Genomic DNA, 14017 nt, shown 5'->3' with positions numbered 1-14017 from the left:
AGAGCTGCCACAGCTCCACTGCTCCTGGCTTGTGATTCCCCCACGTGACGTGTGGCGAAAAGAATTTCAACAAACGTGCGTACGTACGTTCACCTCCACCCTCGCTCGGAGACCTGCTCAGGTCACACGAGTCAAAACCAGGGGCGGAAATGATTCTTACGCTCACTAAAACAAGGATCAAATCGTGCGTGTAAGAATAAAAAATTTTCATTCGTAGATATGTTATAAATCAATTAGTTCCTGTGACCGCTGCAGTCACTAGAGATGCTACAATGGGCCACGATGTTTTAAAAAATATATAGTCTTGAATTGCATCACCACCCTGAATTATGACACTTGATCAAATCGTGGGGTGGGGGTTCATCTTGAATTTGGCTACCACAGATCAATGTCCAACTTACTGGAGCACCTAACGCACTGACTGGCATTGCTGCACGTCACCGGTAAGGCCAAAGGACAATTCTCACAACCACATTTAGTAATGAGACACGACGTTTCGCTTAAAACTACGCAAAAATCATGAGGAGAAGATCCAGGAAGACAGAATTAAAATCCAGAAAGTTAGACTAACCACGTCACCTGACCTGGTTACTCGAGAACCGACGATTCTTTGTAGAACCGAATGGAAGTTGAAGTCGCTGGCGACGACAGGGAAACGTCTCCCACAAAGCAGTGTGCTCGCACCGTGACCATTCACATCCACACCAACGATCAGTCAATTCATACGGAGACCGGACATTTCATATATGCGAACCACTTTTGTGTGACAGCCCAACCCAAGGACTTTCGCCCCGTCAAAATAACCCTGACGGCATGTTTAACAAACCTAACAACCTCGACTACCAGAAAAAACATTCACAAGCCAACCCAATGAAGACCCAAGTGTGTGCCTTCTATCTACAGAATAGGAACCTGCAGCGAAGGTTCACCATCACCTCGCCCAATGATAGAATCCTGCCTCGCTGCCACACTCAATCCATCTTGGACATCCAGCGCACTGGCAGCCTCAAGCCAACAAGTGTAGACAGAACGGTGGCCAGACTCAGGACCCAAATCACCTGCTCGACCTGCTGCCAGCAGACTCAATTCATATATCTGCTGCCAGCCGACCTTCTGGTTTCACGCGGGTTTGGCTCAGCAGCTCCAGGGTAAGGATGCTCCAACACGCCTCGGCCCAGCGGAGCTGCCACGTCCGCCGCACGCCCCGTCTTGGGCCCACGCGACGCACCGCGGTGATCAGCGGCAGACAATGGCGACGTACAATGTCTCTGCAGGTGCGCCCACTGCATTGTTTTATTTTTCTTTGTATTTTTGATCCGCTCATCTTACGGGGAGCAAAGACGGTCACGGCAAAAAGTGTGTGGGTAAGAAAGAGGGAACCACTGCAAGGGAGCTGACGTAATGTTTGCGTCCGTCACTTGGCTCCAGGTGACCCTGCCGGCACGGCTCACCCGATACGGGCGGCCCGCTAAGTGCTCCGTCGCCGAGCGTGCCGTCAGCATCGCCCGTTGCCGGCGACTGACGCGGCTGACGCGGTCCGCGTCGCCGATGCCAGCGCGGAGAACGCAGAGCGCCGGCGCGGCCGTCGGTGGAGGCTCGCTCAAAAACGGTGGCAGGCCGGCCTTGCCATTTTTACGTCGCTACGGCGATTGCGCAAAGGCGCTGACGTGAAGTGCGTTCTGCACGGAGGGTGTGAAACCGAGGTCGAGCAAGAATACAAGCCGGTCACGGAGTCTGCCGATGGGCCCCATCGGAAGTAAATGAATGGTCCGTGGCACAAAAGAGGGACTTGTATTTTTGTTCGTCACCCTTTCATATTTCACCATCCATTGCGTCGCCAGTTGGAACCAACGAGTGCCATTCAACTGTTGGTGGGAAAATAAAATCTCGTGAATAAACGCTCGGACCTGTTTACTAATTTATTTGAGCATAACATTCATCTTTTGCCGCACTTTGCAATTTACGTTGAAGGATGAGTCACAGACAGTTTATCAGTAAGAGAAAATATTACTGTGCAAACAGCAAAGTCAGTGTGTTATCCAGAACACAAGCCGGCTTCAAGCACCTGGCAATTTTAAATGTTCCCAGTCTCACGAGTGAGTGCACTCACATACACACATACACACTTACATACACACATACACACATACACACTTACATACACAGCATACATACACAACATACATACACACTTCATACACAACACACATACACACTCACATACACAACATACACACACACTTACATACACACTTACATACACAACATACACACACACTTACATACACAACATACATACACACTCACATACACAACATACATACACACTTACATACACAACATACATACACACTTACATACACACTTACATACACACTTACATACACAACATACACACACACTTACATACACAACATACATACACACTCACATACACAACATACATACACACTTACATACACAACATACATACACACTTACATACACAACATACATACACACTCACATACACAACACACATACACACTTACATACACAACATACATACACACTTACATACACAACACACATACATACTTACATACACAACACACATACACACTTACATACACAACATACATACACACTTACATACACAACATACATACACACTTACATACACAACATACACACTTACATACCCAACACACATACACACTTACATACACAACACACATACACACTTACATACACAACATACATACACACTTACATACACAACATACATACTTACATACACAACACACATACACACTTACATACACAACACACATACATACTTACATACACAACATACATACACACTTACATACACAACATACATACTTACATACACAACACACATACATACTTACATACACAACACACATACATACTTACATACACAACACACATACACACTTACATACACAACACACATACATACTTACATACACAACATACATACATACTTACATACACAACACACATACATACTTACATACACAACATACATACACACTTACATACACAACATACATACTTACATACACAACACACATACATACTTACATACACAACACACATACATACTTACATACACAACACACATACATACTTACATACACAACATACATACACATATACACACTTACATACACAACATACATACACACTTACATACACAACATACATACTTACATACACAACACACATACATACTTACATACACAACATACATACACACTTACATACACAACATACATACTTACATACACAACACACATACATACTTACATACACAACACACATACATACTTACATACACAACACACATACACACTTACATACACACTTACATACCCAACACACATACACACTTACATACACAACATACATACACACTTACATACACAACATACATACACAACATACATACACACTTCATACACAACACACATACATACTTACATACACAACACACATACATACTTACATACACAACACACATACATACTTACATACACAACACACATACATACTTACATACACAACACACATACATACTTACATACACAACACACATACACACTTACATACACACTTACATACCCAACACACATACACACTTACATACACAACATACATACACACTTACATACACAACATACATACACAACATACATACACACTTCATACACAACACACATACATACTTACATACACAACACACATACATACTTACATACACAACACACATACATACTTACATACACAACATACATACACATATACACATATACACACTTACATAACATAAACACACTTAAGTGAAAAGAGAAACGCGCGTCCTTTCATTGCACCCCGGCGACGCCGAGGCGCGAGCGAGCGAGCGAGGTGGGGGGGTGCCGACCGTGAAAGCAGGGGAACGGACGCCTTCTTTTTTTCTTCTCCGTCGCGCTGTTTCTGCTCGATGGTTTTCACATTCCGTCTTAACCCGTGACCCCCGGAGCAAAGGGGGGGACGCTAGGGGGGAGCGGCACTCGGGTCGAGAGAGAAGGTCTCTCACGACCTGGCAGGGACAAGGAGCGTAAATCTGTCCCGTCGCAACGGCACGCAATCATTCTGGAGTCTTTCGCGGACGCACATAAAACCAAGCGGAGGCCCAACTCCCTCCGCTTCGCCGGCTTCACCGGCCCAGTGGCTGCAGATCAAACCGCGGCACGCGCGCAAGCACACGCGCCCACTGTGGGTGCGCACGCGCCACATATACAGATACGCAGCAAGTAGCGTCGATGGACGATCCGCTCAAGTTCGAATCGGCTCTAATCCACACAAAAGATAAGAGACCTGGGACTCGCAACAACTCTGTCGATTAGTACCGTAGTGCCAAGTCCTTTCATTTCACAAAACTCCAGCACAGAATGTTTACACACCATGCGTGGAGGTTCGGCAGCAGCAGTAGTTTACAACACTTCGGAATTATCCAAGCGAACCTGGACGATGCCCACCACGATGCTGACTGGCGTGTAAGCTGCCTTGCACTTACTCTAGAATCCAGTCGAGATTGATGAAGCTCAAAGTTAGTACTCGGTGTGGTCGCCGCCACCACCACCACACTGTACATACCGTGTGCTCGCCTAAACAGCTGCTCAACAGCAGCACAAGTTACTGAAGCCTATTCAACAGCGAATGTGAATCTGCTGCTGGGTGATGGCCTCCCTACAACAAGTCGGTCATGGGAGCTGTTCGATCATAATTCACCAAACTAATTAGTTCGGGTTGAAGGCTTTGTGTGTCCGAGATTTGTGGTATAGAAGTCAAGCGTGAAACGATGCATTAATTCATCTATGGGAGCCGACCCCAATGCTCACAACACGTCCCCTATACCGTAAGAAGCACCTCTTATATTTCACATACATAATTGTTTCCTCTTAGGGCAGCGTTATCGACAAATGTGTCGAGTTTGTATTATTTGCGCCCGTGCGTCACTGCTAACGCAGCATCACAACCTGTGGCGTCTCAGGACGCGGCAAGTAGCAATGCAGGCGACGGGGGCTGTGAACCTTCTCTACGCGGACGGCAGAGGCCGGTTCCGCCTCGTCAGCGGCATGGCGAGCCACCCGGGCCTTCCCGGCGACCGCGCGACCTTGAACAGCGCGCACGAAGCTCCCAGAAGCGCCGTGCGTGCGTGAAGCGGCCAGCCCTGCGAGTGGCCCCGGGGCAGCAGGTGCTCACGGCACGTGACGTGTGCCGCCGGCGATCGCTCCGACTAAGACCAACACGGCACGCTCGCCGCTCACGGCCAGTGGACGGACGCGGCGGTGGCGGAGGAGGAGGATGGGAAGTAGCAGGATGGCGACGACGACGACGACGCCGGCGCCCTGTAACTCTGGGACGACGCTGGAGGGATATCGCTGCCGTGCTACTGGAGCTGTGGCCGCCTACATTGGATCATTTTATCCCAGAAAATGCATAGAGGATGATGAGCTGGGTAAAAACACCTTTATTTTTGTATGAGAAAAATAAGAATAGGATGTATCCTTCCTGGTAATAAAACAGGTCTTAAGATGTGCAAACAGAAAATAGAAACCATTTTCAAGGAATCAAGTCTGCATGATCCACACCTACTTGTGTGCAAAAGGTTTCTATTTGGTGTTTGAACATCTTAACACCTGTTTCATTGCCAGAAAGGGTAAAGCCTATTCTTTTTTTTTCATACTTTGATACTGGCCAAAAGGTCCCATTTTGTACCGTTATTTTCTATGCGAAAAAACAAATATGGGAATCAGGCATTATTTATTTGGTTAATATTGAATTATTACTTTGTGTTAAGTAAAACATCGCAACTGTTCCAAGTATAAATATTAATATTAAAAAAGTATAACTGGACAAACACTAAGCCCACGTGTGGTTCTTGTTGTTGGAATCCATGAAGGTTTTTCCTCGAAATAAGTTTACAATGAAATCGACATTGCAATGCATGCCAGACTGGCACATTGACGTCAATTCTATAGATGAAGGAGTGTGTATGCACGTGTGCATGTGGGCACACAAACAGACTTCGCAGCAGCACGAAACATTCTCTTACAATGGTTGCACAGAAGACAGCGGTAGATAGACAAAGGGCTGTCACCTGTACACAGAATATATACGAACGCCACACAGACAAAGACGATTGATCAGGGACTTTTGTTCGTTCTATTGATGTTTGCAGAAAATAAATAAATAGAGTGAAATACACACACACCCACACAAAGCGAAGTAGTACATGTGGTGTATATGTATAAATAACACCTGCCTCAGTGACACCTCATGAAAGATGCGTGGCCTGGCTACTCCGTTTAAGGAAGGCCACCCACACGCGTGGCGTGCTGCTCCAAAGATAAAGCCGTACAACAGACGTGTGCTATTTTACAACGATAATCTGGATAAATCCTGTGGCTGTAGGATAGGGTTTTTACAACATTCGATTTTGTTTTGTCCATTATACAGTACCCGTGGTTGCAAAAATAAATTAAACAAATCATTCAGTACAATAAACACTGCTGTTATTTGCATTCAAACATCTGCAAAATTAACATTCACAACTGCCCACACAGTGTATGGGGCATAAGAACGGCATGACAACGAGTCACCCAAATACACGACCTTGATTACGACCAACACGACCTTGATTACGACCAACATGACCTCGAGTCGCTGGGCCCAGTGAAACCAGATCAACACGAACCAGCAGAGCGCAGAGGCCAGCGCTTACGTGCCCGGACCTCACGCCGCAGTGCGCCGGTCCTCGCGGCCGAACTGCCGCGTATCTCTAGACCGCGTTTCCGGGAGTCGTGCCGCATGTTGCTGTTCGGCACAATGTCCGACGTTTCGCTGGGAGCGTCTTCAGGAGCTGAATTTCTCGTCTGCGCGGCGCTCAGCGTCCCAAGAGGCTCCCAGCACGTGCAGCGGCACGTGGTGCACCCCCACAACACAGCACAGGGCCTTACACCTCGACCTGGCTATGAGGTCGCGGATTCAGCTGCAGAAGGTTAAACCTACAGGCAGAATTACTCTTATATCACGGAGCAAAACGTTCTTGATGCACAAATGTACCGCAAGGATGACATGCAGGTGAATGTTAGTTTAGTGTATAACGCACACAGTGCTGGTTGTAGAACACGTAGCGCCAATGTGTGCCAACATCTTTTGTCACGTATTTTGGAAAGCCGTGGATACCCACAATGTAGCAGCGGTGGATGCACTATCCGCTGCTTTGCTGCATTGGCGATTTTGAGGCTTAATTAAAAAGTAGTTTGAACGATTCTCTGCTGAAATTTGATGAGGGTGGCTTCCCGTAAAATGTGATTTATTAATGGGATCAGTGCGGCGTTCAGGCAAGCAGCCATTCCCAACTTTCCGTCTAATTAATAAGGCATTAACTAGCAGTCCCTGTGCTGTTTTCCCGGAATCTTTAAGGGGCATTATTTATTTAAAAATGGAGGCATATCAGGTGGCTGGTCCTGACCTATTGAGTTTCATCCCACAAGAAAATCTTTACGCATCTTGGTGGACGAAAGTGATCGATAGAAAGCTGAAATCCCTAAAATAATTACGGAGCGCGGATATCGCAACCAAACATCACAACAGCAGAGGCTTACGTAACACGGTTCCAAAAGACACTGCCGGCAGGAGAACAAGAACCAATGTTTGTTTCCAGGAACGAGGTTCAGCGCCCGTGGGGAATGCTAAGTGTCTGTGCGATATGGCGGTGTTGGTGGTGGTGATGCAGTGGTGATGTGGGGGTGGTGGAGGTGTGGTGGAGGCGATGTGGAGGTGATATGGTTGTGATGTGGTGGTGGTGTTGTGGAGGTGATATGGTGGTGATGTGGTTGTGATATGGTGGTGGTGTGGTGGAGGTGATATGGTGGTGGTGGAGGTGATGTGGAGGTGATGTGGTTGTGATGGGGTGGTGGAGGTGATGTGGTGGTGGTGTGGTGGAGGTGGTGGAGTTGGTGGTGACATGGAGGTGGTGGAGGCGGTGGTGGCAGCCAACCAAGCCAAAGTGAAGTGAGTGGCATGCCCGTGGAGATGCGGAGATGTGACTCTACGAAGAAGCCCACCAAGTAAACGATCTGTGCAGAGTGAATGTGGGAAACCACAAACCACAACCACAGGGGGGCAAATCTCTCGTACGACGCAATCACCCGGCAGTGCCATTCGTGCATTCACTGTGCATATGAGAGGCTGTGCGAGAGCACCGAAGGTTTACTATTCCATTCAGTCTCTCCACAAACACCAGACATACATTACCCGGGAGGTGTAAAAAAGACTGGTGGAAAAGGTTCTAAACGTACTCTGTTTTAAATCTTGACTTAAAGCTTTCATGACTGCAGGAATTCATATTCACGTAGATAGGCGACCGCTTTGGCGACCGCTTGTGTTGCGATCAAAACGTCGTCGTTTTTTGTTATTTTCTTTGAACCTATCTACGTGACTTTACCGAAAGACCCAAGAGTATGTACTCTGTTTTGTACGACATGCTCTTGGTACAATTTGCAAGCATCCATTTGTATCTATCAATACGTAACCAACGCACCTCAACATAACGAAGCGTATATTATGAATTCACCTTGCCCTGTTGGTTAGAGTTTGTACAGGAAGCTTTGTTGAAAATACTAAAACACATTCCTGCAAAGTGAAGCATGAACATGCGGGAGATATATGTAATCCTGAACTCATAAACGTAGGTAATGGTGAGTAATACTTGATGGTTCTCAAGTCACTATTGAGATGGGCCACAAAGACAAAGATCCCCTGTATAGCCTTAACAGACTGTTGGGGCAAGTGATGTTAGTGAGCACCTATTAAGGCCGGCACGGCACACGAGGGGGTGGGTGGCCAACACCACGCCCGGTCGCCTTTGTCTCGCTAGTGGTGATGTTTACACATCGTAGCAGGTACTCATTTGAGGCTAAGTCGACCTAGGGGAGGCCCAGGACCGGTTCAGATATATAATCGTCACTGGTGTTGGCCGTGAGCGGGAATCGAACCCGGGTCTCTAGGTTCGTAGCGCAGCGCGCTAACCACAACACCACCGCTCCCCACACACACAGACACTGGGCGAGAGAGGCACACGGAGCTCAATCAATGGGGTCTTTGCAGCAGTGAGATAATTCTTTATCACTGGTGTGCCGTAGTCACGCAGCACAGCTACAACATTGACACCTCCTGCGCCTGGATTCACCAGCGTCTTGAGCAGTACACAGTGTGACATAAGTTGTGCTTTTTAATGAACGATAATAAATTACCGTGAACATAAAAAAAGAATGGAATCATTCATTCCCAGAGAAATTTGAAGACTTGTCGGGCTCACAAGGAAATTAAACGAGATATTTTTCTCATCAAATTTTTAACCGACTCGTTTAAACTGTCTCTTATGTATTTGTCAGTTCCGTGCATTCCATGAGCTTCAGCTTCTTCGAAGGACAACACACGTCACGGTACAAACCCGAAAGCACGTCGGAGCGCTGAAGCGGCAGTCAACCTGCGTGCGTTGCTTCGCTGTCGACATACACGCTCCGCGGTTCGCTCTGTCAGCCACGGGCTGAGACCCTAACGAGCCTTCGCTCACTTTCCCTGCTCCTACTGTGAACAACGACAAAGATCCCCCGTGTAGACTTCAGCAGGCTGGTGGGGAAGGTGCTGCTGGCGAAATGCACCCATGAATGCCATCGTGGCGCATGAGAGAGTGGGGTGGCCAGCATCACGCCTCACCGCCTTTGTCTCAAAAGTGCCGATGTTCACACACCGCACCAGGTTCCCATTTAAGGCTGATTCATCTGAGGGAGGGCCCAGGACCGCTTGAGATCATCGTCACCGCTATTGGCCATGAGCCGGTATGAAACTCGATTCGCCAGGTTCACAGTGCAGGGCGGGAGCTAGCCGCTGCTCCCCTCGACGCACGCACACACGGCGCACTCGCACGTACACACGTACACACGGAGCGCACGCACGCGCACGCGCGCGCACTCACCGCCGTTGGTGTCGTGTGTGGAGGCGGCCAGGTAGACCCCCGCGCCGTCAAGCGAAGAGCGGTCGGGCGAGTCTCGCTGTCCCGTCACTGCACCTGTCGGGCTTCCCAACTCCTGCATCTCCATGCACCTGCGTCGTCGTCGTGGCGCGTGCGTGGGCGCGTGCGTGGGCGCGTGCGTGCGTGCGTTTGTTTGTGTACATTCAGGATGTGTGTGTGTGTACAAAATGGTTTGGTGTCCGTGTATGTGTGTAAGTATGGAGATTGTGTGTGCGCATGAACATAATGGGAATGATATGTGCGCGTGTGTTTACACATTAGTGTTCAGGATGTGCGAGTGTGTGTGTGCATGAATGTGTTGGCATGATATATATGTGTGTATGTACGTGTGCGTGGACATAATGGTATAGTGATTGTGCGCCCATTCGTGTGTTGGTATGGTGTTCATTTGTATGTGAGCGCAGTGACATGTTTATTTGGTACTCGTGTGTGCGTGAGTGTGTTGGTTTGTTGTTTGTGTGGTGCGTGCATGTACATGAACGTATTTGAATAGCGTATGTGTGTGCATGCGTGCGATGTGAAGACAGAGGAAAGAGGCAAGCGACACACACTTAACAAGCAGTGCTCACGGTGCTCTGGTGCTCACGATGCTCACGGCTCTCGTGGCGCTGCAAATTCGGCTGCTCGTTCAGCTTCACAAAGAGCCAAGTCGCTCCATGGTCTTTTCAAGTTGTGATTAGCACGCTGTTTAGAGTGGAGCCTTTGTGCGAACAAACCTATGAGACACTCACAATCAGACGATACCGCAGTAATCTTACACAATCAGTTCGATAACTCACCACTGTTATCATTCGTGCACACAGACTGTGGACCTGACGAAGCCCCGACGATGGCCGTGCAGCCTCTGCGTGCTGCGGCTCGGCAGTCAAAATCACGCTGGGAAAATATCTGGGGCGGGAACTCTCTGCTTCTGATTGTGCTCAGCAGCGGCATTTTTATTTAAAGGTAAAAGTTTTAGTTCAGCATAAAGTTAAAGCCACATCTTAAACTAATGTCACTCGTAACGTGCATCCATCAAAAAGATACCAATCAATTGCGTACCACGTATTCCCTGTAGCAGTATCACCAAGGGGTAAACAATGCGAGAGACATTACGGATATTCTCCCAAAAAGTCAGTGGGCTTGGGCAGCACAAATCGCTGGCAGCGACGATGCCCAATGGACGAGACTGTGAGTACGGCCACCGTGGAGATGGAGCGACGTGATCCGCTCTCGTGGCCAGGCGGCTTGTGGCAGCACAAAGCCGTGGGCTGCGGCGACAACTGTGGAGACGCTCTGATGCAGCAGGGGATAGATCACGGCCAATGACTGCTTTGGAACTTCACTCCATGTTATAGTACGCGCACATATAGATAGCAAAGTCTGCATTGTTCTCTTTTTGCTATCCTTCACTGCCGTCCTTAAGTCATACATCGTGAAGCCCTCCCACTAAAGCCTTGCCCAACATGGTGTCCACGGAAGAATTACCACGGTTCACCCAGATCGCTTCTCTGGAGACTTCAACGTGGCCACCTTGGGATTGTCCACTGCGACGAAACCAAAAACAGACGGCGCCCAAACAGGAGGACGAGTGGCCAGCCGAAGCAATCTCCAAACTGACGTGTCAACGTGTCACGAGAGGTGGATCAACTTAATTGAGACAGTGAGTAGAGGCAGTTGAGTTTCTAGGCAGGAGAGTTTGTGCAATATGTCAGGGCAAAATGTGGCAGTCGAAATTCACAAGAAAGACTTGTTTGCCTTAAACATGTTCTTGTTTTGATAAAAAAAAACAATAAAAATAACAGTGGTTTACTGATGCAGGGGATGGCTCTGGGATGACCACACATGACCAGGTTTTGTGGTAAATTTATACGGGCACCGCGCGTGTCAATAAGCCCGCGGTGTAGTTGTGGATTAAGAGCGGGGGCAGGCTAGCACGTGCGGGCGAGCGATACACAAGTCGAACGCTCACGAGCGAGCACATGCTTGCATTGTGCTTGCCAAGAGTACGTGCCACTTGCGAGCGAGCAGAACTACGCTCTTGTGCCGCGTGCGGGAGCGTGCGGGAGCGTGCGGGAGCGTGCGGGAGCGTGCGGGAGCGTGCGGGAGCGTGCGGGAGCGTGCGGGAGCATGCGGGAGCGCCTGCGCATTTGTACGTGCGCCGGTACGCCCCGCGCGCGAGGTTACGCACGCGTATGTACGTATGTAAGAGCGTAGTACGAGCGTACGAACGGGGGGGGGGGGGGGGTTGGAATGACGGGTTAGCAAGGGTGAAGGGACGGGGGAGTCTCGTTGAACCGCTAACCCTCGCGGCACCGCCGTGACAGATGGGCAGCTAATGCGGTGGGGATTTGAGGGGCCCCGGCGCCTTGCCCGAGAGCTCCCAACAGCGACTCGCGGAGGAAATCATGGCAGGCGAGGGGGGCGAGGGGGGTACTGGGAGGCGCGCTGCGGTTAGACTCCAGACAGCCCAGCGCTCGGCGTTCGCTGCGCACCATCTTAAACATTTCCTCCTCGCCAGCCCTGCCATGCTCGGGGAGGGACGGCCCAACGTGCATCTCTTCAAGCTAAACTAAGTGGAAACAAGTCAAGGGCATGGCCATTAAACACAGTGGAAGATGACGTGTAACTTTTTTTTTGTTAAGTAGCCTCACTTCCACAACCACTTTAATAATTATAACAAGCTGTTTGTCTAACCGTGCGACAAGAATAAAAAAAAACATTGTAAAATGCCTTTAAAAAAATTTAACATATTATTGACGGTGGTTGTCTACAGGTGAACTCGCCCCTGCCATACGAAAGTGGAATTTCCCCCACTCGCTCGGGGCTGTGAACAGGAGAGGAGCACCGCCTCAATGCTGTAAAATCACTCTTTGTAAAATCACTCTTTTCTCTATTTCTGAACTTATCAAAAAGATTCCAACTCAGTCACGCACACATTCCAAGGTGTATGAGTAACTTGACACTGTGACAATGGAAGCTAGATATTCCCCGATCTGGAACATCACAAAATGCGGACACTTCTTTTGTAGCAAGGCATCATAGAGACGCCGTTAAATTTACGCCGATTGAACGGCAGAGGCGTCACATTTTATTGTTTTGTCCTCAACAGCCACACCACCACATCAGAGACCACATCGCAGGCCACATCACAGGCCGGGGAAAGCCACCTCCGAGGCCGGCTTCATAAACTCTCTCACGCTCCCCTGGGTGAGTCACCGCCGCGATCCGCGCTGGAGAGTTTGCACCAGATCCCAGCCAACCTTGGTGGCCGTGCGAAGTCGCACCCCTCCTCGCACTCGCAGAGGGCCCGGACACTCTCCGCTCTGTCGCTGCGTGCACAGCGACCTTCATCGAGCTCGCCTCATATCAACTCACACTCACCACGCTCCACGTCAACTCACACTCACCACGCTCCACACCAACTCACACTCACCACGCTCCACGTCAACTCACACTCACCACGCTCCACATCAACTCACACTCACCACGCTCCACACCAACTCACACTCGCCACGCTCCACACCAACTCACACTCACCACGTTCCACATCAACTCACACTCACCACGCTCCACATCAACTCACACTCACCACGCTCCACACCAACTCACACTCACCACGCCTCACATCAACTCACACTCACCACACTCCACACCAACTCACACTCACCACGCTCCACCCCAACTCACACTCACCATGCTCCACATCAACTCAGACTCACCACGCTCCACATCAACTCACACTCACCACGCTCCACACCAACTCACACTCGCCACGCTCCACACCAACTCACACTCACCACGCTCCACCCCAACTCACACTCACCACGCTCCACATCAACTCACACTCACCACGCTCCACACCAACTCACACTCACCACGCTCCACACCAACTCACACTCACCACGCTCCACACCAACTCACACTCACCACACCAACTCA

General features: G+C 49.1%; 1 protein-coding gene across 8 annotated transcripts in view; it reads right to left on the bottom strand.

The window, feature by feature from the left end:
• Positions 1 to 14017, bottom strand: part of LOC144932358 (protein phosphatase EYA1-like) — a 101885-nt gene that overhangs the window by 56747 nt on the left and 31121 nt on the right. For all 8 annotated transcript variants that reach the window (XM_078856312.1, XM_078856311.1, XM_078856317.1 and 5 more), the window contains one exon: positions 10040 to 10167. In XM_078856312.1, the coding sequence (XP_078712438.1) occupies positions 10040 to 10163 (124 nt within the window). In that variant the 5' untranslated portion in view covers positions 10164 to 10167. The remainder of the gene's footprint in view (positions 1 to 10039; positions 10168 to 14017) is intronic.

This window comes from Lampetra fluviatilis, chromosome 5 (assembly GCF_964198595.1).
Source record: "Lampetra fluviatilis chromosome 5, kcLamFluv1.1, whole genome shotgun sequence".
NCBI lineage: Eukaryota > Metazoa > Chordata > Hyperoartia > Petromyzontiformes > Petromyzontidae > Lampetra > Lampetra fluviatilis.
The sequence above is the reverse complement of the archived record's forward strand: the minus strand, read 5'-3'. Positions and strand labels throughout refer to the sequence as shown.